The sequence below is a fragment of the Notolabrus celidotus genome, chromosome 10 (assembly GCF_009762535.1).
Source record: "Notolabrus celidotus isolate fNotCel1 chromosome 10, fNotCel1.pri, whole genome shotgun sequence".
NCBI classification, from domain to species: Eukaryota; Metazoa; Chordata; class Actinopteri; order Labriformes; family Labridae; genus Notolabrus; species Notolabrus celidotus.
Window position 1 is genome coordinate 6,693,568 of NC_048281.1, and position 26,618 is coordinate 6,720,185.

At 39.7% G+C, this 26,618-nt stretch overlaps 1 protein-coding gene and 1 long non-coding RNA gene across 2 annotated transcripts in view; one reads left to right on the top strand and one right to left on the bottom strand.

Moving 5' to 3' along the window:
• The window catches only part of thsd7ba (thrombospondin, type I, domain containing 7Ba), a 156,464-nt gene that overhangs the window by 49,160 nt on the left and 80,686 nt on the right, over positions 1–26,618 (bottom strand). Inside the window, exons 13-15 of the mRNA XM_034693559.1 lie at positions 19,477–19,668; positions 14,653–14,916; positions 13,232–13,416 (exon numbers count right to left, since the gene is read on the bottom strand). Coding sequence (XP_034549450.1) covers positions 13,232–13,416; positions 14,653–14,916; positions 19,477–19,668 — 641 coding nt within the window. The remainder of the gene's footprint in view (positions 1–13,231; positions 13,417–14,652; positions 14,917–19,476; positions 19,669–26,618) is intronic.
• LOC117819980 lies at positions 452–2,834 on the top strand. Its single transcript, XR_004632664.1, has 4 exons — positions 452–562; positions 1,098–1,179; positions 1,404–1,495; positions 2,496–2,834. It is a non-coding gene; the product is annotated as an uncharacterized LOC117819980 (long non-coding RNA).

The window sequence follows — 26,618 nt, forward strand, 5'->3', positions numbered from 1 at the left end:
TGTCAATATTTTTTACTACACTGGGTAATATGTGTTATTTTTAGATAATTAAAAAATGAAAAACATTCTGGAAGACATCTCACGACACCCCGTTTTTGTCTCCCCACACTTTGGGAACCCCTGGTCTATGTTAAATTATTTGTAAAGACCCAACATCAAGACAGGATAAGATCCAGTCCCCTCTTAAGAAAGGACTCAGTCTGATCTCATCTTAATCCACCATGAGCATTGCACCTCGCAGTATTTAGCTAGTTACAGCGGCAAGGAAAAACTTCCTTTATACAGGCAGAAACCACGAGCAGAACCAGACTCATGTTAGACAGCCATCTGCCTCAACCTGTTTCATTTTGTCATATTTGTTCCTAGTGTGTCAGGTCAGGTTTAACTCCCTGTCTTTGTGTGTTTTCCCTCCTCTGTAATTGTGTGCCTTACCCTGTGATTGTTTTCACCTGTGCCTTTTTGTCTCACCTGTTTCTGATTGCTCCTGTGATCCAGGCACATACAAGCTGTGTCCCAATTCAGGGGAAGAGAGAAACGGAGTGGAATTCACTTTTAAACCTAGGTATTTGGTTATTACTCTTTTGAACATCTAACGCCAGACGTGTTAAACTTCAAGGGACCTTAAAACCTTAAAATTTCTGTTAAAATACGTGACATTAGTAATGCTAGCATGTAGCCACTGGAATGTGGAGCCAGCCCCTGGCTGTACCGTAAGAGCAGGGCTATGCTGCCAGTTTCGCTCCGTGCGATGAGCTTAGCTTTAGCTTTAGGAAAAAAAAAGAAGTCTTAAAAGCCTTCACTTTCAAATGTTAGACATTCAAGGTTGATTTATATGTTATTGTGACTGTAGAGATGTTACAGACTGTTAATACTTCATATTAAGTATATAAATGTACTAAGATGACCAAAATTAGATGAGGTTGTGAGTCCTGCGTTATTTTCAGGCTGTTAAACTGTAAAGTCTAGTTAAACGTTAGCATTGAATACAGAGCTCACTTGAGGATTATCATAACTTTTATTCTTATTGTTATTTTGCCATAAAATAATCCTTGTGTCTGTTGACATGTCCAAACCTTCTTTAAATTTATTTTTTTTAGGGACCAAGAAATGTATAAAACTGAGGAATTAGAATGACCATTTGTTTACGGGGGCACAAAATTCAGCCACTGTTGGATGGAGGTAAGTCAATAACTTGTAATATACATTTTGTATGTACAATTTAATTAAATGAATCCAAATCCTATACAAAGTCCAAAATAAAAAGATAATCTATATATCTATGTCTATGTAAATGTTTTGGGTTTTTTTTTTGGTAGATTTCGTCTTTCATCATGTCACATTGTATGAATTTTTATATCCTGTTAATGTGATCTTGTGTTTAACAGTTCTCTTGCTTCTGTCAGTTTAGAACAATCCTGGAACAAATGGGCCTGTATGAACAGGTTGCGCCTGAGCAGGCCAAAAAAATGGGACAACCTGAAAAGAAAAATACAAAGTATGTGCAAACATGGATGATGATATTGAAACTAGATGATAGGGTTTTATATTATTTTATTTCAGTGTTTCCCTCAGTGTATAGCGAGCCGAGGGGCCCACTGGACCTAAGTTGACCCCCCGCCATGCCTAAGTATCGGAAAATGTTTTTCAAGATGTTTTGTTTTTCAGAGGAGGGGATGATGAGGATGAGGAGGAGGAGGAGGAGGAGGAGGAGGAGGAAAAAAGAGGGGGAGGATGGTAGACAGGCACAAATTTATTTTTTTTCCTCTTGTGATTGTTCACTGTTTGTTGTGAAATTGTTAAGATCATTTGAGTTCTATTTTTTTTTTTTGCTAATTTATTTTACAGACTGAATTGCTCAATTTTACAATTTTTACACAAGATTGTTTACATGCTTATGTGTAAAAATTAAAATATGTTTCAGGGACAACAAGGGGCTGATTTTTTTCTTTTATTAAAGGTGCAGTCTGAACATTTCTAAATATTTACACGTGGGCAGTCTTAACATTTACAACTATTTACAAAAGGACAGGCAGAAATTCCCATGAAATTACAGAAATAATTAACAGAAATGATTCAATTATGTACAATTTACAATTAACAACAAATTACAATTATTTACAGTTATTAGCTGAGCAGGAGTCCCTGGCAGTGCTGCTGGGCTAGATAGGAGGCCACAATAAAGACACTGGTGTCTGTCAGTGGGACATCGTTTGGGGTAGCATGCCTCCACTGTCCACCACATTGTCCATCAACTTGGTTTGCAGGGCTGACTCAATCGACGGCTGCCATGTCACTAAGAATGTTTTAAAAAAAGAGGAAGAATGAAACCGTGCAAACAAAACTACTTCACAACCTCTTAAGATAAAAAATAATCCCACCACAAACCATTTCAAAAAACAACACTGTTTATAAAACACTTTAAATAGAAATAATAGCTTTAAAATGATTTTACTTGCCGACTAAAGATAATCATGGTCACTGTGAACCTCCTCCAGGGCAGACACCTCTGCAGACAGCTGATTCCGCCATGGAGCACCACTGACAGCGTCCAACTCGTTCTCCCCCTCATCGTCCGGCATGTCGTCCTGCAGCTTGTCCTCTGGGGCCATATTAAACATGCTGGAATCTGATTGGCTCCCTCCTGGCCCCCTCCGCGAAAATAATGTCTTGTCATTGGGTAATTTGTTTTTCCTCAGAGGTGCGCTAGCTGGTGGTTACAGCGCAGCTTTATGGGGGCGGGATGAGGGGGGAAAATAAAACAAGCACATCTCTTCTCTCACTTCAACTCTGAACTGACGGAGACTCGGATGGCAGGCAAATTCAAACCTGCAGTATGTTGAACAACAAACGAGTTACTGATGTTTTATCTTAACTCCTAGTTTGTCCCAATATCTTTAGTTCATCATTTCACATTGTGCTGACAAAAAGTTGATGTTATAAAAAATATTACGTTGCGAAGCTAATGAAATGTGACAACTAGATGGGAAATAACTGTCAAGGAGTTCCTGCATGAATGTTTATGTGACACGAAACTAGCTACGGTGTGGTTTTTTTTATTCGTCGCACAATTTGCCACACAGCATGGAAACAGGAGACTCATGCTGTTGTAAATAATGCAAATTGTAAAGATCTGTAGATCGAATAGAACAGAGTGTACTTTATTCATCCCTGAAGGAGGAAATTCAGGTGTCCAGCAGATAAAAATAATAAAAATCACATAAAACATAAAACAAGTAATTCAGGGTCAGCTCATCTCTCATTGGCTAGATAGTTATGAAGCCTAATGGCTGCAGGGATGAATGATTTTCTGTACAGCCTTGTTCCCTTTCTTATAGCACCGATACCATGACTTTAAAATTACCTGTTTTCTATTTCTGTACATAAAACCCTGCCTTTGGTAACATCAGGGGATGCACTTCATATTTGAGGCCCAACACCTCTCCAGATCTTTTGGACAGAGAAGAAAATATGAAGGCCTTCTATCTTACTTTGATGCATCTGGTGAGGCATAGTTTTCTATTATTTAAGCAGTGGATTCATTGTTTTCTACTCCTATAGTTCATTTAACATGTGTTAATGTTTGTCATGTGTTTGGCCTTATAATGTAAACATATGATATACATACAAGGCGAGTTTATTTGTAGAGCACAATTCATACACAAGGCAATTGGGTGCGCCCTAAAATATAACATTGCCCCCCCCTAAAAATAAATCCTTTAATCGCCACTGGGCACCAGAGAAGTATATTTTGTCTTTAACTTAAAATAAAGAGAATAAAGGAAAAGGTAACTATGAACGCTGTGGGGTCATTTATGGGGCGCTGTTTGTAAAGTTGTGCACACTGAAAATATCAGCAACAAAAGTAATGTGAATTTTTAAAAGTCACTTTTTTAAAATCACATTTAGAGCAATATTTTGGAACTTCACATTTAATTTTGTTGTGAAAAATATAGTTAAGCTACAATCACTGTTAAATCCAAATGCTAAATATAAGTATAAATGTTAAATATAAATGTTAAATATAAGTGTTGAATATAAAAATAAAAGTGTACTGTTCAATCTAAATGTTGATTGTTAAATATAAATGTTAAATGTTGCTCTGCGAAGCTAAATATTTAGCTAATATGCAAATTCACACTGCCTCCTAGAGGAAATACCAAAATAAAAGCTTCATAAAGCGATACAGTCTTAGCAATAGCAACTTAGCTTGTCCATACCATAGACTGGGTCAGTTCTGCCTCTGAACGTTGTGAAATCTCTACGGTGGGCAGTCGGACTACTAAGCCATAGGAGTCAGTACCAAAAGACTATGGTTGGGATATCTGTATCGCTTTATGAGGCTTTTATTTTGTGAATTCGTATAGGGCGCTGTTAGCACCAAAATGTCCCTAGTCATTGTGGTGATGTAACCCATTAAAACAGTCGCTTGTTAGAATATGTTAAACATTTTCAAACATTAAATGCTGCAGTACGGATACCTCACTGAGTGCCTCGTGCACTTTTCATAATATTACACACAGTATAATATTATTGCAAAATGAAGACTTTCTTTTATTATTTCTAAGTGTTGACATCCAAGTCAAAATACTGCCATAACTCCTAAGACATTTGGCTAAGAATGTGTTTTGGCTTTCACAATACTGTGCTGTAACAACAGGCAGAAAAACACTCATAAATTGAAATGTGAATAAAAAAGTAAGCCAAGAGCAGCATTTGCAATTTTACTTCCAAAGGACCCTGCACCAAGTTTATTAAAATTCTGAGTTTATCTGCAGCTCTTAAGCCCTCCTGTCACACAGAGCCCTTCACACATCCTGATGATTTAAGACTTGGAGATAAAAGTGATAATCTCCTGAGGGGAGCAGGGTTTAGCCATGAGAAAGGAATGTGATCAAAGCACAGTTTTTTCTTTATGAAACTAGATTTTTCGAAAATATTGTATTTTTTGGAACTTGGTGAAGTTATATGTCTCTTCATGTCTTAAAGTAAAGCTGGCAAGGAAAAACTCTCTGCTGTTGACAGCAGAAATAAGACAGAGAAGATGGAAAGAGAACTGCGTTCCATCTTACCTCATTTTGTGAATGCAAAGCTAGTGTGTCTCATCTGCATTGAAATTGCAGCTGTATGCTAGGAACTGAACGAAAGACAGCATCACGAGATGAAGCATGGCACCTTCAAAGTTGCTTTTCCCATTTGTAGACAGGGGCATGAAAGTGCAAAATTGAAGCACTGACAGCCAACTATACACACAGCAGCAGGATCCTGGTGTGAGGCCTCACAGCTCAATCAAAAGTGACAAAATTGTCCCTGAAAGCATCTAGGGTGCTCACACAGCACAACAGGTCATTCACTGTTCCAAAGGTTTTCGAAGAAGTTATATTGACAGTTTTGGAGGAACTGGCAACTGACAAGTAGATGGATGGAATTATTGCTGCAGTGAAACCGGTGCCTCGTTTCTGCACGGTCTGCCACCTGCCGCATAGAAGCACTGTCAGTGCTCTTGTCAGTGGCTAGGGAAAAGTAATTAGCCTCACTGAGATCATTGATTATAACTCCCCACACAGCGTCTGACAGCACAGATGTAGCCCAGATGATTGTCTATGTTCGATATTTTGATGGATAGGATTTCAGGGAGGAGCTGCTCTCTTTTGTTCCATTAGAAGGGCACACCACTGAGGACATTATATTTACCAAACTGGAAGAACTGTTTAGGCTTTGTTCACTATCATTTCAGAAAGTAAACCTAATTGTGACAGATGGTGGTCCTGCTATGATGGGAAAGCACAGAAGTCTGGTCAGCAGATTGAAAGAGCTGGTGCCCCAAATGCATGCACTGCATTGCCTCCAGAGTGTCCTCAACACCAGGCTCAGCGGTGAGCTAAAAAAAGTGATGGATAAAATGATGCATGTTATTCATTTTGTCAGGGGTATGTCAAGCACCCAGTATTGTCTTTTCCTATACCTTGTGACTGAGTCAGAAGAAGCAAACACGATGATCTGTTGCTACACAAAGCAAAGGCAAAGCATTAGAGCATTTATGTGGGCTACTGGATGAGGTCAAGGCATTCCTTAAATCAAGCAAGATAAGAAAGCAACTGACCATTTTGCCCTTGTGGAAAACAAAAAGTGAATGTCCAATGTGGCATTTTTAGCAGATATATTTGGCCACTAAAACTAGCTTAACCGGCAACTACAGGGATGAGGCAAAACTGTAGTGGACATGGTTGAAAAGCTGGACCCACTCACGAGACAACTAGAGCTGAAAAATCATGTATCCCCTCGTTGGATGAGGCTGCCTCTCAGATGGAGATGATTGACTTCCAAACCCCCTCTCTGTTGAGTCTGAGAGCGCCTTTTGGTTGGCATGTTCCGAAGAGTACAGCCCGATTAAAAGACTCTCATCTTGTGTGCTGACAATGCTTCCTTCCACGCGTACAGGCGAGTTGACCTCCTCAATGAATACAATAAAGACACAATAAAGGAATCAAGTGACTAATTAAAACCTTGAGAACTCTCATCAAATGAAAACGACATCCATATCACCAGGCATTCAAACAATTGTAGAAGATAGGAGATGCCAGTTTTCACCAAGCGGCAACCTCCGGTCTAAAAATATGAGTCCAATGCAGAAGTGCTAAAAACTGCAGTTCATCGAGGATCCGCTTGAGGCTGGCTCCGGAAGTACCGTAAACCACATGCACACCAATTCAAGAGAGACGATCTTTACAGCAGAAATAAACATATTTACAGCCTGGTACAAAAGATGAGTGTAGTCTGGATAGCTAATTTCTCGATCGCCACACACTGTAGAGGGGTGAATTTTTTTCTAATGCGGCAATTTCGAAGATATTGAGATTATGAGTTTTCCAGTGAGAGGCACAGCTGACTTGATTGACAGGCGGGAACACTGTAGCTGTTGGCTAGGAGGCTCAAAGCCAATCTCTTTATGTCACAAGCGCTCTACAGCAGCAATATGGCTCCCGCCAACGATTGGCCTCAAAACAGCACTTCAGAAACAGATGGGTGACGTCACGGATACTACGTCCATATTGTGTACAGTCTATGGTTTTCACATTAACTTCACATTTGGAACTAAAGTTTTTGTTGAAAATGTTTTCAAAACGGACCAATGATTGTGACTTGAATCAGGCAGGCAACCCCAGGTGCACTGATTTTTACATTTGACATGGGTCATAAATCAATCAATCAATTTATTTGTATAGCACCAAAACACAACAAACGTTATCTCAAGAGGCTTTTACAAACAGAGTAGGTCTGGACCATACTCTTACCATAATCTCATTTTAATCCACCATGAGCATTGCACCTTACAGTATTTAGCTAGTTACGGCGATGAGGAAAAACTTCCTTTTAACAGGCAGAAACCTCGAGTAGAACCAGATTCATGTCATCTTGAAATCACCTATCCCCCCAATTTGGTGTTGCGTTTGAGCTGTTCAATTTCTGATCACTGCCTGTTCTCTGCTATTGCCATATGCTGCCCTGCACCAGTACTGTGCTCGTACTTTCAGCATCACAACCACAGTGGGATCCAGGTCCAGGCTTTGGCAAGGGGGTTAACTTACTGTCTCATTACTCCTCAAATTTCTGCATGTAAAATACATTAGACAGGAGTGATGAGGTCAGAGCCTAGACGTCAAATACCAACAAGGTCCTTCTGCTGCAATTAAAATGTGAAACTATTAAAACATGAGTCCCCATCCTTTACATGCTCCCCCTCTGTCACATCATATGCCTCCATGGACAACAATTTCAATGCTATGCCGATGATACCCAGCTCTACATCTTCACAAAATCCATCACTCCTGCCATTGTGTCCACCCCCACAAACTGCCTCACTGACCTAAAAAACTGGATGAGCAACAACTTCCTCAAACCCAACAGCAATAAATCTGAAATCATTCTCATCGGCCCCAAATCCCTCCTCCCCTCCACCCAGAACTGCTCACTGGAGATCAATGACCACACAGTCACACCCTCTCCAGCAGTCCGTAACCTTGGCATCATCCTTGACCCCACTCTCTCCTTCAAACCACACATTAGAAACGTCACCAAAACATCCTTCTTCCAGCTCTGCAACATTGCACGCCTCTCTCCACCCACGCCTTCATAACCTCCAGACTGAATTACTCCAACAGCATCCTGTAGTCTCCCCTCCACTGACCTCCAAAAACTGCAATATGTGCAGAACTCAGCTGTCCAGTTACTCACCCACTCCCGCTCCAAAGCCCACATCACACCCATCCTTCAGCACCTCCACTGGCTCCCCATACAGCACCGAATCCACTTCAAGATCCTGTTCATCACCTACAAAGCCCTCAACAACCTGGCCCCCTTCATACCTGACCGACCTCCTCAAACGCCACTCCCCTTCTCGCCGCCTCAGATCATCAGATGTCAATCTCCTGCCCCAACTCTCTGGAATTCTCTCCCTCCACACATCCGCAACTCTGACTCTCTTCACTCATTTAAAAACCATCTCAAGACCTTCATGTTCAAGAAAAGCACACAACACATAACCTATACTCCTGCCCCACCTCTGTCTTTGTTTTGTTTTATTTTTTGCACTTTATGTAAAGCATCTTTGAGTACCCAGAAAAGCGCTATACAAGTCGTATTGTTATTATTTGAATGAAATTGACTTCAAGCGGGTTCGCTTTTGTATGTGAGGAAAGAATCAGGTGAATAGTCTTTTTGGCCCTGTGCTTATATGCATGAAAATTGACAGCTTGGAAGCTCTGTTGTTTGGATTGTGATTAGATGAAAATAAACAGCTAAGAGCACTCCAAAAATGTCCTTTAAAGGGTTATTTCAATTTTTTTTTAAGTGGGATCCTATGAGTTATATTGCAATAGTGCTCCTGCTAGCCACAATGAGTGCCGGTGAGCTCTTCCCCTTTAATGAGAAAATTCCCAGATGACCGGCAGGCAAGCTAGGCTACAATTCTCTGCTGACGGGGCCTCCTATTTTGTGTAATTTCGCTAAAGTTAAGAAAATATGGTCCAGGCACTCATCACGGTGCAATTGCATGCTATTCTAGAAAAAATTGCAGCTCTTGACTTTGCCGTCAGAAACCCCCTTTCTTTTGGCACTATTTTCGGACGCACCTCCCAGACTGGTGTTCTTTCGCTGCATGAGCATGGATACATGCCGATCAGCTGTTTGGATCAAAAAGCACGTAGCAGGATCAAGTAGCGGTATCGGTCTTTAGAGTGAATTAAACTCACTTTTCTGCAAATTTAAAAGATGGCACGTACTCGTCTTTATCCTGGCTGTTCAAACAAGCAAACCTCCTGTAAGGCAGGGAACTCTGGATGATGAGTGATGCAGACTGGAGCCATATGTGAGCCGGTGGTATCCTCTGATTCAGAAAGGTCCTGAAGTGTTGTCACTAAGTCCCTCTCCTGACAGCAGAAGCTCTCTAGGTTCATTGACATGGGCTCACAGTTTACACACCAGCCCCACCAGGTAACGTGGGATCTCTCCTGCTCACTCGTTAGCACAGAACTTTCTCCCCTCTCTTCTTTGGCACGTTGGGTCTGCATCTGGAGTTCTTCCTCTGTAAACTCTGGTTCACAGAGGAATCCTCGTGTGTCCACAGTAAACGGCATGTCTACATACTACATACATTTCTACAAGCAAATATTTTTCTATGTCTGTTGAATTTTAACACAAACACACCTCATTCCACCTAATCAGGAACTGATTTGGTGATCATCTGACAAGCCATTGAACAAAGCTGACCTGCATGATCTTTTGCCTTTAGCGCAGAATAATGTCACATGGCATTAATGTGAAAGTCTGGTGAAGAGCATGCCAAGAAGCAAGAAGGCTGGAATCTAAGCAGGGTTATTCCCCTGAGTCTTGATTTCTGAACTCTAAAACATTAGTATTCTGTTGGTAAAGGATGAATAAGTACTTGTTTTTCTTTGGATCATTTGTATCTATTAGTCTTAATCACTTGTCATTCTCTGCAAATACAAGGCCAAAATGAGAAAATGTTAATTGAAAACTGAGAAGTAAAGAGAAATGTTGTGAAACATTTTATCTACATTTTACTAACACCAACCTTTTGTTGTTTGGAATCAGAGGATTACATATTTTGCAGTGGTCTCTCCATTTTTTCCAGAGATATATGTGGTAAGACATAATTGTCTAATTGTTTATCTAGGGGCATGTTTATGTCATGGTCAATTGAAAGTATATACAAACAGTACGATGGGCTCATTCTATTAAAAGTTAGCTCTTTAAATCCTCCTTTCCAAATGAACACTTGACTCTGTGACATCCAGCAGTTCCCTTATTCATCTCAATCGCACTCTCTCCTAATCAAATTTAACCAATGAAGATAATCATGCTGACTGCCTAATTATAGCACGCTAATGGTGTACCAAACTCCTACAATGTCTGTTTGTGGCTGGGGTGATTATGTGCTCGATAGTTTCATGGCGGTACTTTTTCTCACATTCTCTGTCTCTCCCCATCCATTTTGCTCACTCAACCATGAGATGAGTGGATGAGTTCTGGTGCACAGTAAATGTCTTCTCTGTCATGCCAGTCACTCCTGGGCGTGACTCCTGGGATCTGCTGTGGGGCCACACTCAGGCTAGAAAATAAATCACATTTCATGACAAGAAGGCACGTGTTTGTGAGGGAGGTGGGTAGTCATGAGAAACGTGAATATTCTAACACAGGGCTCAGAATTAACTTTTTCACTTGGTTGCATTGGTTCTCTCAGCTAGAAATTAGGAACATCCACTGACAACTAAGGAGCATCACAATTAAAAGGTATAGTCTCCATGATTTCCCTAAGAAAAAAAATAAGTATTGCTGCTCAATCATCACTTATGGACCTCTATACATGTGTGGTAGTGACTGTGTTTACAGAGACCCAATCCCCTGCCTGTATTTTGGGACATTTCTGGGCAGAGAGTAGGTGTGGTGACCAATGACAGCGAGCACTGCATGCAAGTGCCTTTTGGCCTACGATGATAGCAGGAGCTATGCAGAGGACGAAAAATAAAATTCACGTGAGGCAGAATGCCAAGCTGATAAAGCTTGTTGCTAAGTGAGGGTGAATGTTGGCTTGGTTTTCACTCACTTTCAGGCATTTGGGGAGCAGCTTGGGATGAAGAGCGACGCAGAGTTGGCCTACTTTCTGTTGAACAGGTAGGTGCAAAGCATGCCGGTGGTTAGCTTGTGCTAACTTGCTAAAAATTGGGCTTTTCCATTACAACATGTGTAATATTCCAGGTAGCTTCTAGTGTAGACACAAGCAGTATGCGTACACAGTAAGTCCTCCTATCAACTAAAGCAAATATTCTGATGTTTAAGGTCATTCAGATTTTGAGCTTTCAATCGTTTTTGGCGTAACTCGTCACACCATTCACAGCAGCATTTCCAAGCCGACAGTGTAAGCTGTTTGTTGGACACTCGGTACAAGCTGTGATCATGTCATTTGTGCATTTATTTTTGTACCTGTAAATCCAGAGCTGTAACTTGCATGCATACTCTCAAGTTGTTCTGATCTTTGTGAGCAGAATCCTTTTTGCATTTTTATACATTCAGTCTCAGGCCTGTTAGCTATTGTAGGGGGGTATATCGCTAGCCACAGCTAACATAACTGCTGACAGTGTATATTATTTGTACGGTTGAACTGATACAGCGTTACTTACAGTAACTTTGGACTATTTGGAGCCCTGTAGTTTTTTGTTTTCTGTCTCAGGCAGGAAGCAGGGAGTTTACGATAATGTCAAGGAATCCATTTTGACCATCGATGAGTGTCCTTGTTCAACATAATTGTAATGCCCATTGAACCAGAGTAGAGGAACCCACACCTCGGACAGATGCACTCCGCTTTAAATAACCAATTTAGATAAGATAACAATGAGCTCTAGTCAACCCTCAGGAAAAATCTGCAAGGGCATTTGCAACAGCAAGCTCCCAATTCAGTCGCAAGGGTTATTGCAGGGCATATCTGTAGAGGCCATATAGACTTTGCTAGTGGGCACTTAACCATCTGTACACAAGTCTCCACTAGAACACAGTGGAATATTTTTCTCACTGTTGTGCCTCATTTCCATATTGACCTTGACAAACTCAAGTGTCCTTTCAAGCATACAGGCAGCATTCATAAAACGCTCTTCTTTGAACCATGACCCCATGGGGAACATACTATCAGACTCGTTACAAGCTATGGATAAACCCTGACTGTGGAATTTCACAACTCCCATCTGTTCACTTGCCTGTCTTTATTCTCCTTCTTTCCGGTACTTAGCCCCACACTGTTTGTATTTCAAGGAAAGGACATGTATGATGCATTCAGGTGAGCGTGTTACATCATTTTCTCTTCCTCTCTGTTGCACATAGCTGCAGATAGCTCTCACTCTAAATCTCTAGATCTAAATCTCCTGTAAGCTCCCTCTGTATCTTACTCTCCTCTATCCCTCTTTCCAGACCCAACTCTGTCGAGGCAGATGGCTGTCTAAAATGAGTCTGGTTCTGCTCGAGGTTTCTGCCTTTTAAAGGAAGTTTTTCCTCGCCACTGTAACTAGCCAAATACTGCGAGGTACAATGCTCATGGTGGATTAAGGTGTGGTAAGACTCTTACCCTGTCTTGATGTTAGAGATAACGTTTGTTCTGATTTGGCGCTATACAAATATGGATTGATTGATTGATTGACATGTCTTGCAAGGGACATTATTTGGTCTAGCTGGAGAAACCAGAAAGAAAATATGTCAACCCCAAGACCCAATTGCTGGTGGTTATAATAAACTTTGCTATTAGAATGTGCGATGTGTGTAATTTCACTCCGTATTCAGGTGACATTAAGCCTCAACACAACCAGGGCTCGAGGAAAATATGTTCTAAAAACATAATGCTGATATTTAAGAAAAAATAAGATTCAAACTACAACATGCACCCTGACCTTTGCAAAAAAATATATATCTATGCACTGTGGACTTTTTGTTATTATGTAAACACGCTTTTAGGATCCTCAGCAATATGTTCTATTATCAAACACTGTTCACAATTAAGTCAGGGAAAAAGCGATCTGACAATGTAGAGAGGTGATTAGGTCAATTTTGATTTGTCAGTTTTGTTCAGTTCAAATAATTAACTGTACACGTGCAAATTACATTAATTTGACAATAATAATGGTCAAATAAGCATAGGGCGCTATTGATATTCAAGCACCATAGACAAAACCCTTACCTGATTTTTTGAATCCAGCCTTGGGCATGGGCGTCCCCCATTGAAAGCTTTCTCCCTGAGCCATTTGGATCTGATCTTTAACCCACTTCCACAGGAGACACTGCAGGGTGACCAGGGTGACCACTCACTGAGCTTACAGTCCAGAGGGCAAGGAATGTGGCAGATCTCCATTATGTAGCCTGAAATTGAAAATTGGTTAGCAGCTGTAGTGAGGATTAAATTAATAATTTCAGACAGGCATGCCACTGGCCTCTGTCCAATCAATCAATCAATCAATCAATCAATCAATCAATCAATCAATCAATCAATCAATCAATCAATCAATCAATCAATCAATCAATATTTGTATAGCACCAAATCACAACAACTGTTATCTCAAGATGCTTATACCAACAAAGCAAATACATACAAAAGAAAATTATTAATAAAGACCCAACATCAAGACAGGATAAGATCCAGTTCCCTCTTACTGACTGGACTCAGTAGTAGTAGTAGCTGTTGCCACTGGAGTCTGGAACATCCACAGCAGCAGTCCGTCTACGGCAGAGACCTGGGACTCAATGTCACGCCAGATAATGATCCTACTAAGGACTTTAATTTCTTTACTGAGCCAACACTGCATAGTCAGACTGCTTCAGAGTTTTCACCCAGTTTAAAGCTTTGTGTTTTTTGGTTATTTTTACTTGCATCTTTCCAGCAATTTTTATTTCTATCTATAGATACAGTTTGCAGATGTCAACCCGTTAAGTTAGTTTACTGGCCTCTATTCTGCCTGCTTTAACAAGGATGTCAATATTGAGTAAGATATCATCAAGGTGGATGAACTTCCTACAGCAACGGTAGTTCACAGGGTTGTTTCAACCTGAAGACAGTTGGAGGTGTTACATTTAGCCAAACTCAACACCTCTTCCCACGTTCAGCCATCCTTGCAAGCAACTAAACACCAGAATTTGACGTTGTGCAGTTGAATATGTTATCTGGGAATAAGATTTTATTCAAAAACCTTTTTTTAGACAGGCTCAAACATGTTGTTGAATGATAAGTTTTGAAATACTCAGACTCCAAAAGTGTGTTTATCTAGCGTTAAGATGCTGTGAGAAGTCAACCCAGCTGGAAGCTTACTTGCTCTTGCAAAGTGTAATCAACTTAACTTAAAAACGACAATTGCTGTTGTAGATAACAGCAATTCGCTGCTGCAGACAGCAGTAATTGCTCCACTTGGCACAGATTGGTTTAAACAAAACAAATACAAGGACCCTACGCACATAAGAAGTCTCTTCATGTGAATGCAATGTCAGGCTAAATGATTGAAAAGAAATAAAATGCATGTTCCTTCTTTGCAGGCTTGAAAGAGGTAAAATATAACATATAATATGTTCAACATGTCTAGTTGTCACAATTAATATATTTACTACCTGATTCTGTGCAGAGAGTTGGGTTCACCAGGTGTCCATGTTGGTCAACACATGCCACGGCTCTGTAGCGCAGGCCTGGTCCACATTCCTTTATTTCTCTTTGGGTTATCCAGCCCTGTTGGCCGGGAGCCAAATGATCAGGTAAGATGCAAGCAGACCAGTTCCCAAAGGGCTGGGACAGAAAATCTTTACAGGGACAGGTTTCTGTGTCCTCGAGTGGGTGCAGCTCCTTATTCAGGCATTGCTCCTTCTTTTTACTGCGACCTGTGTGGAAGATAAAAGCCACAGTTTGACAAAACAACAACTGTGACGCTACCCTTTTCCAATCATAATAATGAGCTCCTGTATGCATGAACTTTTCAATACTTTGATTCAGACTTCATAGTAAGCATTTACACTGCGTTCCAAATTATTATGCAAGTTGCATTTTTGTGAACATTTAAAAAAGTATGTTAAGATCATTTTTAAATTTGTTAAGTCAGAGAGTGAAGATATGCATTCAAATGTGTGGTTAAAATGATGCCTTTCAAAGTATGTCAGCTGTAGATTTAAATAAATGCAGAATCTGCAGAAATGAGTGTGCCAAATTAATATGCAAGTTGGCGATAAGAGCATATAACTTTTAAAAATTAAACTTACGCACCATTTTAAACGTCCTATTGACGTTGTAGTAATATTTACTACAACTGTATTTAAACTTCAACAAAGACAACAGTTTACGTTACATTTTTATACAATATAAAAGTGTTAATGTCTTTGAAACATTTCAGATCTAAAGTGTTTCTCTAATGTCCAATATAACCTCCTTTTCTGTCAGTGAGGGTCAGAGGTCACTGGTCAACAGATTTAGTTTCTGGCTAGTAACCAGTAGGAGTCAGTACTGACAGACTATGGCTGGGATATCTGTATCGCTTGTGATAAAAATGTAATTTTTTAAAAATTAATTCTACATTGTTATGACATTTTGGAGCTAAATGGAGAAATGTTGCTGTTATTTTCAGTGTGCACAACTTTAAAAACGGAGCCCCATTTTTTTTTTGTGGGCCTCTTTAATGTTTTTAACTTGTGTTTTAGTCCATTGATGTTGCATATGCAAAACTGACACAAGGGGGACAACTGTGTCATGTTTAATAATGGAGCTATTGACAAGGAGGTTGTCTTGACATCTTTATGCCCTACACATCCACCCTTACCTCCCTTATTGTGAGGATTAACAGGTAGACTTAAACTAAAGAAAAACTGACAAAAACTCAACAACACTTATCTTCACACATTTGTTTTGTAGTACATGCAGTTGCTCTATGTTTTTACTTGTCCTTGTCTTTCGAATGTCTGAGTTACTCTGTATTTTTATGATTTAGACATACTGTAGGTTAATTGTTTTTCTACTAAACACACAAGAATATCAGTCGGTATGTGTAGAATTGACATTAACAAAATTAGACTTTTAGCTGATGGTTTTTACACTGAGGAAATACGAGTTATTTCCCCTCCAATTCATTTGCATTTTTCTCCTGATGCACATTTTTTCCTTCCCCTTCTTTTTTACTCATGACTCTTTACCACACAGTGGTTCTCTTCATTTTTAATGATCAGCAGTGCACAGACATATTTGGATTCAGGGGAAATAGCAGACCAAAGAGAGATTTATAGATTACCACATTATGTGTGAATATTAGTGATGTTAAGGTCAGTTTTTTGTGATTAATTACTGTTGCTCATTTTAATGCATCCATTTTTCCTTAATCTAGCTGTTTTATTGTTGTAAAATGTTAAACTACAGTACCCTACTGTACCACAATGGACATGTATTGTAGGCAGTAGCCTCCCTTACTTCTCAGATAACATAACATGGGTTTGAGTGACCAGCTGATGCACAAAGCCCAAACTTTTTGGAGGTTTTGATGCCAAACCTTTTCTGTAAAACTGAACACCCAGACAAATACACTTGGACTGCATGCAATTGCATTAAAGTCTCACTGGGATCCTATCTCTGCTGTGGACGTTCAGACTCCAGCGGCAATAGCTACCAGTCTTTATTTGCATAGCACCATAATAAATGTTATCTCAAGATGCTTTTACAAACATAGCAGGTCTAGACCTAATCTAGGTTATACTATTAACAAAGACCCAACATCAAGACAGGATAAAATCCAGTCCCTTCTAGACAGGACTCAGTCTGATCTCATCTTAATCCACCATGAGCAGAGCAGCTCACAGTATTTAGCTAGTTACAGTGGTGAGGAAAAACTTCCTTTAACAGGCAGAAACCTCCAGCAGAACCAGACTCATGTTAGACACACATCTGCCTGGACCAAGTTGGGGTTGGAAAGACGGATGGATGAGATTGAGACAGAGAGACAGAGTGAGATAGAGATAGAGAGATGATAGTGAAGAGACGGATAGTGAAGAGACGGATACTGGTAGTAGTAGCTGTTACCGCTAGAGCCTGGCACGTCCATAGCAGCAGGATGTCTGGGGCAGCGACTTTCAAATACCATCTTTTTTTTCAATGAAATATTGATATTGTGCTATAAATTGGTAGTGTTGTGTAAGTAACTAGTTAATATAGGGAGTCATAGTGGTTCTTTATGCTGATTGCCAACTGCCATAGAACAGAAAACAGATGAAGAAGCAGCAGAAGCAAATCAGAAGACTAGGATTTTAGCTAGCCAGCTAGCCTATAGCACTTGGTGTGGCTTCTCTGCTACACAAACCATTTATTTTGGGAAAAAAACAGTCTTTATGCACACTCCAGTCTGCAGGAAATGTAGTAAGCAGTGCCGGAAAAGGAGACAAAGAAAAATGAACAAAGAAAAAGCTAAAGACATGATTGGACATTTAGCCCAAGATATTAGAGTGGTTGGTTGTCTGTAGTGTCGCACACAAGTTCTCAGTTTACCTTTGCCTAGGCTAATGGTAATTTTACAGATTTTTTTTAACCTGAAGACAGTCGAATATATAGCATTTAGCCATACTTTAGACCTCTACACACGATCAACCATCCTTGCAAGCTAGAGATTCCACAATTTTCAATATAAATACAAACATTCCATACGGCATCCATGGCTCACACTCTTGAACTGCAGTATTTGTGGTTTCGATTATCCACATTATTTATCTGTGAAGTGGATCTGTTTGTGTGTGGGCCTGTGAGTTCAAGTGCTGGGATGAGGAAACTCCTCCTGAAATATCCAATCACTATGCACTATGCTTCAGGCGGAGTCACTGTGGTCACATCAAATGAATGGCAGAATGAACCACTGAAAGCATTGAGTAGCACTGCATCACATAACACGCCAGGAATGCACAAATAAATGTTAAAGTTTCGTTTTTTTGCTACAAAGTAATATAACGATAAAGTTGAATAGCCTACCTGTTGACTTGGATTTTATTTTATTCCAAAACTTTGTTAGACAATTGATATAGTCTATGTTTGTGCACCAGTAATTTGATTTTAATGACATGACTCAAATTGGCATATGATGTCATGTCATGGAAACTACGAGACTCGATGGCAGTATCAATAAGCTCAAAAGTTATGGAATCCACAGTCCCCTCCCTTGTTTGACCTTGACCCCCTTCCTTCCTGGTTTTACACATAGACTATATAATAAATGAACGTAGTATCCATGACGTCACCCATCTGTTCCTGAAGCGCTGTTTTGAAGCCAATCATCAGCGGGTGACATATTGGAAATCCTGAACTCAAACAAACTTTGTCTGAGCTAGTGTGAGGTAAAAAGGCTGGCCTTTAGCCTTTTTGTTAACAGCTAGAGGATGCCCGCCTGTCAATAATGTCAGCCATGTCCTAATTTGGGCAAAACTCGTGCAGTGTGTGCCGATAGAAAAATTAGCTACTCAGACCTAAACCGTTTTTTGAACCAGGCTGTAAACATCTTTATTATTGCTGTAAAGATTGTCTTCTTTGAATGGGTGTGTATGTGGTTTCTGGTGTCTCTGCAGCCAGCCTGGAGTGGACGCTCGATGAACTGCAGTTTTTAGCACTTCTGCATGGGCTTCATATTCTCAGATCCGATGTTGCCGCTTGGTCTTTATTGAATAAATATAATATATATAATATACATTTTGGGCATCTCACCCAAACGCTTAAGTAACCCCCCCCCCCCCCCCCCCCCCCCCCCCCCCCCCCCCAAAAAAAATAAAAATAAAAATAATAATAAATTGTATGTTGACATCCATGTTAAAAACGGCATGTTAGAAGCTTTTAAGCTAACTAAACAATATAGGTATATAATCTATTATGACCTTAATGAGTCAGGCTTTACAAAATATATACTTATCTTGTGTAAAGTCTACAGCGGAGCAAATCCATGTATTGGGTTGTAAGAGCATTATTTAAGAATTTAGGGTATTTAGGTACCCTGTGGCATTGGATCAAATATTCATGTTGACAAAAAGTTTTCAGCTTGGACTGGAACCACAGCATGTGATTTCCCTTGAGCATGGAAAAGGGGATAATATGCTATGAGACATTAATTTAGACCTGACACAACACAACAGGTCCAGGACAGGAACAGTAAAATATTACTGTAACACAGCCAGACCCAGAGAATATGTTGCACTGGGCTGCCGCATGTCAAAGCATAGGGTGTTTTGGCACGACAGTACACTGATATCAAGGAATACAACTGACTCTCTTTTAGAATTAGTATGAAAAGTTTCTCTTTTTGTTTCCATGTAACAGATTCCAGTCATTATTGAAACTGGCAAATTGAGGGGAAAGTACATATAAAACAGCAACCCATTTGTAGCATTTATTATAACAAGTAGTATTAAAATCAATTATATTACAGTCTTTACCTATAAGTGAGCGTATGCGGCTGCGGGAGCTGCCACATCCAGAGCATTCAGAGAACTTGGACCATGCAGTTAGGGTGCAGTCATCCTTGCAAGGCACCTGGCATGCTCTGATTTGTTGGGGCAAGGGGCCTGCCCATCGCAGGCATTCTGTCATATTGGCGGACTCACCACTCTCCGTAACACAACTGACTCCTGCAACCACAGGGGAAGTAGAGAATGTTACTCCAATTATACAGACAATGCACAAACAGATCTCAGGCAGATTTTCTGAAATTAATTTTTTTTTCAAATCTCCAAACATATGTTAACATGGTCATCTGAGCATGAATTAGCTGCATCAGGTCACTTTCACATACAAAGATGATTCATTACAAACAATAATCAGTTAAGAAAAATTCTATACTGGGTTTATTATGAAGCACTACATCTTTTTAAGACTTCTAGACAACTATAATTCATTAAAATAAACAGGGCATTTATATCAAAAGCAGCTACAACTCCTCAAAAAAACGTTTGGAAACGTAATTTCGGTCAATCATTTCCCCCTTTAATAATACCAATTGGTTTTGTGTCAGTGGAAAGCCTGATTAGTCACCTTTGGAATGAGGTATAACCTGTAAGACTCGTACTTCTGTGGAATGAGCAACACAGCTAAACAAATAATGTGCCAAATCCCCAACAATATTCTCCTGTTGGTATTCACTCTTTTTTTGAGTTGCTTGATGGATTGGATGTTTGCTCTCTCCCAGTGTTATAAGGAAAAAACAACCCTTTCCTCAAACAACAGTTATTGGAAGTCAAGCAGCGTGGTTATGATGGTCACTCTAGCATGTACAGCATGCTCAAGTTGATCCCATAGGTATTCAATGGTACTCTGATGACCCTGACTCTGTGGGGACGAGCATTGAAATCTTGGTGTATGAAGTAAGGTCCCAGATTCTGGAGGTATCAGGTGCTACTCATACACCTGTGACTGGCACAAACCTGGCAGCACTTAAAGCTCAAAACAAGAGTGAATACCAACAGGAAGAATTGCAGGGGATTTTGGCACATTTTTAGGGGGGCACTACCCACACACGTTTAACTGTGTTGCTCATTCCACCAATGCACTATCTCACAAGTTATACCTCATAGTAAAGGTGACTAATCAGGCTTTTCAACAACATATAATACAACACCTATTGGTATTATTAAAGGGGAGAAATAATTGACCAAAATAATGTTTCCAAACATTTTTGAGGAGTTAACTTTTGAGAGCTTAGAATGTTCTAGGGCTGAGCTTGAATCTGAATGGGCAAAGATAACAAGATGGATATGGATATTTTTCATATCTGAATATGCTTGTTATTATCTAGAAATTAAAAAAAGAAAGTACATTTTTGTGTTCTATGCTTTATTGATGCTGCATAAAGACTGCAGCACCAGCTATCTTCCTCTGCCTCTCCTTGCTAGATTAATTCACTGGTTTTGTGGCTTTATTTCAGCAGGATGTGTGAATTTTAATGTCTGGTCTGATTACTGTGACTCTGAGGGTCTGATTCTGGAAGGGATTGCGCAGCGGCTGGTGCCCTCACTAAATCTTTGCCAATGGACCAAAAACACATTGTCTACTTCTCAAAGCACAGGCAAAGGGTTAAATGCTCAGCTAACTGCACTGCCGAGCAAAGTGTGCCTGCGCTGTTTGCATACGTTTAACTGAGCCATTACTGATTCATTCAGAACAAAACATGCCCCATCATATGCCAACATGCAAATAAACACATTATTATCAAACACTGGCGCCTACAGCCATGCACAGAATGAAATATTTCTGTCTGCTGAGAGTTGATGATAACTGCACTGTTAATGAGCAGAATGCTTAGACGTTAACATATATTTACATAATGCCTGACTATATTACCTCGACATTTCTATTATTGTAATAATTAGGGGTTAAATTGGACAAGGGTTCAACCCCCTCATACAGTATAAGAGGTATGCTATTTTTTTCCACAATAAACTGGTAAGAAGAGTGTCCTGCCCTTTCAGCTCATCATATTTACAGATATAATTTAGCACCATCAGGATTAGAGCACACATGCAGCTCTGGCAGAAGTAGTCACAAAAAAACTACACAGAGCTGTACAACTTTGCAAATGCTTGGGCTTTAATATTTCAAGTGCAATTTGCTTTGTTAATTACACTTTGAGACTTCATAGCAGGGGAAAATTACATGCAATTTTTGGTGTAATTGGCAACTGCAATCCCTCCATACTAAATTCCCCCCTCAGTCTCCTGTTTACTGATTTTTGCCTATGGGGAGCAGAGAGTGGGGGAAGATATGCAGAAAATGGTTCTATTTCTAATTAAATTATGGCAAGCCTTACGCTGGTGTAGGGTTTACCAGAATTTAAGGCTTGTATTGCTGCCCTCCACAGGTCAGAATTTGTAGCTGATCTCATAATCTTAAGTACAAGCCAGTTGAATCCAGGAATTTTGTGACCGCTATACCAATATGTTTGACCTCCGCCTCAGAGGAAAATATGCATTTTAAAGAGAAGGAAGAAAAAACGGCCAGACAAACCCAATCACTCTGTCTTGTTCACCTTGTATAATTGCTGTCTATCATTTCCTTATCGATTAAAAAAAAATTCACGTAACCAAATGTTTCCATACTCCCACACTGACATAGACTGTCTAAATATTTGCCAATAGCATTTAGATTACTAGTCCGACCACAATGTCCCAGTTTTAGCCTTGTGATAACAACACCATCTCTTCTCCCAGAGTTTAATATCAACCTCTTCGGTTTATCAAGAGACTGCACTGAAAAAGAATTCCCCTCCTCTTGCCACTGTTGCTCTATTTGTTCTATGCAAATACTGAAAACCATTCACTTTTTCCCAGTAAAACATTCAAATCAACAGTTTCTTCTTGCAATGCCCGAAATTTCCAACCTGTCAGAAATTGTATTTCCCTCAATCCCTGAGTGACCAGGAATCCATAAAAATTCAACACAACATTCCATTTTCTTGATCCTCAACAAGCTGCATAAAATCTCCTGGAGCAAGTTAGGGCGAACCCTTGATGTCCCATATTTCAAAGCCAACAAGGCAGCTTCTGAATCTGAACAGATGATGCTTTTAGATGGGTTGACCAGCTCGACCTAGCACATGGCCCACAGAATTGCTGTAAATTAAAAAAAACAAATAGATTATCAGATGTGAGGATGCTTTGCTTAATATGAGTACTTACCACAAGCCAAAACAAGATGTACCAGAGACTGGATCCTTAGACCCATCAGTGAATGACTGAATGAACTCTTGACAGTGACCTGACAGACCCAAATTTGTCTTTCACAGGATTTGTTTTGTGTCTTACATTGGGAAATACTGACTCCCACAACTCCCGTATTGCTGGGTAGATGTTACCTTGGTGTCCAACTTGCACCAGCCCAAATATCCAGAATGGAAATCCTCCTGAAAAGGGCCTATGAGGTAGTAAGACCCCTGGTAGATATGTACGAGGGGAGCTTAGACAATCATTCCCCTCTGAAAACGAATTATGCTTTGCCAAAAAAAAACGTATTTTGCTGGAATTATTTCACACTTTCTTTAATATGGGTTGTGTTTTTCCTGTTGCAACAATACCATATCTCTTTAGCTTGTTCTTTTACTTACAGGACATATGCACATTTGCAAATGTGTTACTGCACAGAATGTAATGGCTCAAAGTCCAATACCACAAAAGACAAGTTTCTGTCTTCCACCAGAGCTCTCACTGGGAGCTAACCCTGCCAAGCAGAGTCAGTGAAGAGTTCAGCCCAAATTTCTGAATCATGTCCCGCTATTCCCGCAAGACAATCTAGCGGACCAGCCACCATGTTTGGGTCACACAAATCCTGGGGCTGCAGGCCAACAAAATCAACTAATCACCCAGATCAATGAGCCACGCCGGCAACCGAGTACTTTGAGGAAGAAATGGTAGCAGTATGCACATTCATCCTTGGAATCATACGGGGCTCTGGCATGCCTCAGGCCAAGTCAAATCACACATCTGGTGAGAGTCCCAGATTGACTTTTATAGGGGCAAGTTCACCCCTATTTTTTTTTTTTTTAGTTCAGCTGGGTCAGACAGAAGACATTCGGTAAAGCAATATTTGGTAACATGTACCGGTCAGGGTCCGGATGGCAGACACCCTCTCTACTTTTAAGATTAGGCTTCAAACGTTCTTAAAGGCTCTTAGTTATGCTGATATAGGCTTAGACTGCTGGGGAACTGACACACTGGGATCCTTTCTCAGCCGCTGTAATTAGCTTAACACTGCAAGGTGCAATGCTCATGGTGGATTAAGATGAGATCAGAATGAGTCCTGTCTGTAAAAGGGGACTGGACCTGATCCTGTCTGGATGTTGGGTCTTTGTTAATAATTTAACATAGAGTGGTTTATTAAAGCGTTATGAGATAACGTTTGTTGTGATTTGGCGCTATACAAATGAAGATTGATTGGTTATTTTACCTCCAGTGTTTCCTCATTAAGATAACATGAGAGCGTTTCCTCAGTTCGTTCAGCAACTTATTTAGATTTGTATTTATTTATTTTATTTTATTGTTTTTATTACTATTGTTGCATATTGTGTTGTTAACCTTAGGATTGTGGGGTGGGTTTGGGGTCGGGGCTGGGATCTTTTTCTTAATTTATTCTATTTTAAGTTGTTTTTCTTGTACAGCACTTTGTGTTACAATGTCATTGTATGAAAAGCGCTTTATAAATAAAGTCTGATTGATTGATTGATTGATTGATTGGTTGGTTGGTTGGTTGGTTGGTTGGTTGGTTGGTTGGTTGGTTGATTGGTTGATTGGTTGATTGGTTGATTGGTTGATTGATTGATTGATTGATTGATTGATCTTCTACTCATAAAGAAGAGATTTTTGAATGACTTGTAGTACAGTGTCAACCCCTTTTATAGGGAGGTGTATCCACCCTTCCTAACACTGGTATGGTTGGTTAGAGCCAATCCTGGCAGGGGTAATGTTTAAGCAAAACATTTTTTAAGCCCATTACTGAAGATTTATGAATTAAGTCAACAACTTTGAAATGTATTAACTTGCTGACTTCTTACTCCAAGCAGTGATGAAACAGTAAAGTCTTGGTTATCTATTAATTCATCAGTTCTTTCTTCAGCTCACTAGAAGTACAACTTAATTAGAGAAGCTGTATACAGAATTATATTTCTCTGTAGTATGGATTGTGTGTGGGTTCCATAAAACTTTTCAGGCATATAATGACCATATCAATAATGTGTGTTGTCTAGAATTGAGCTTTGTTGGGAAGCACCACACTGTGACGGATTTGACAGGGTTAATGAAGGGTGCCAGTGTGGGAGTCAAGTCTGAAATATTAAAAGAATTGCAAACAAAAGCACCTGTTGTCAAACTGCTCAAATCAAATGAAACAATATACATTAGGTAAAATCATCAAAACCCAGAAATGCAGAGCAACACAACCAAATAAGCAAATCAACAAGGTTTAGGCAGTGTATTTCAGAATAGCAGAAATAGCAACAAATACAATATGCGACTTAATGGGAAAAAGCCTGTAGTAGATGGGTTCTTCATCATCATCACACCAGCTTGTAGCTCACAGTTTAATCTGGCTACCTGCTAGTGGCTGAATAACAGACCTAATGAATTCAACATTTCCACGTGACTATATTGACTAATCTACTTTGTGTTCATTTTAATGCTCCAAATAGTCAAGTGCTTGCAATGAATGTCAAAAGGAATTTTTTAGTGAAAGTCTGTTGGTCACAAGTTAATTTGATTCTCTCCTGGTGGCTGGCAGCATATTTTGCACATCATTAAATACTACGTGATTATAATTACTAATTCTGCAGATGTGTTGGTTTAATGGATTAGTATGACATGAAATAATTTCTTTTTGTGGCAGTTTTGTTCACTTTCATTTATTTTTAAAATCTTTCTTTACACAAAAAGACCCCAAAAAGCTACTTTGTGACATTTAAGTTAAAAAGTACTTTCCGGGGGGCAGACACCCTCTCTCCTTTTAAGAGTAGGCTTAAAACTTTCCTTGTTGATAAAGCTTATAGTTAGAGCTGGCTCAGGCTTGGACCAGCTCTTAGTTGAGTTGTTATAGGCTTAAGGAGGTAACTGGGACACTGAGATCCTATCTCATGCTCATGGTGGATTAAGATGAGATAAGACTAAGTCCTGTCAGAAAGAGGGGACTGGATCTTATCCTGTCTTGATGTTGGGTCTTTGTTAATAATGAAACATAGAGTACAGTCTAGACCTGCTATGTTTTTAAAAGCGTCTTGAGATAACGTTTGTTGTGATTTGGAATTACACAAATAATGATTGATTGATTGACTGACTGACTGACTGACTGACTGACTAACTGACTGACTGACTGACGGACGTACTGGTTGATTGATGGATTGATTGATTGAGACAACTTTATTTGAAAATGTTTTTTCTATGGAGAGGAATAGGAAGGTCTCTGTCATGTTTTGGTCTGTTCTTTTTTTCCATTTAGTGATTTTTGGTTTTTCTTGTCCCTGTCCCATTCAGGTATATTGAGTTTCTAGGGTCTTTTGTTTCATGTGTTGAGTTCTCTTGTGTTATATGTTCTTCTTTTCTGTATACTCTCATGTCTGTGTATTCCTTGTCTGTGTTTTTGTCTAGTGCTTCCTGTTATTGTCTTCACCTGTGCCTTGTTGGTCTCATCTGTGTCCCCTTACTCATTACCCAGTGTGTCTGTGTAGTCTGTGTTTCCTCTCTTCTGTGTCAGTTCATTGTGATGTGTCATGTCAAGTCTTACCCAGTGTTTCTGTTACCAGTGGTTTTTGTTTGAAGTAAGTTTTGCTTTATCTCAGCTTTAGTTTATTAAATCTGTTATTTTTGAACCTGCATTTTGGTCCTGCACCTTAGTTTGCTTTTCCCTCCCCTTCATGCCTACTGTAACAATGAGTAGCATCTTTGATTGTTTAGACGTGACACATTTTCACATACAAGGCTCTAAAGATGAATAAGGGAAATACATTTTTATACTTAATCTACAAACTTTAAGATAAGGCACTTTTGAGGACAGCTATGCATTCTGTTTCTGCTTTCAACAGCTTTCATAGCTAGAGCAACCACTG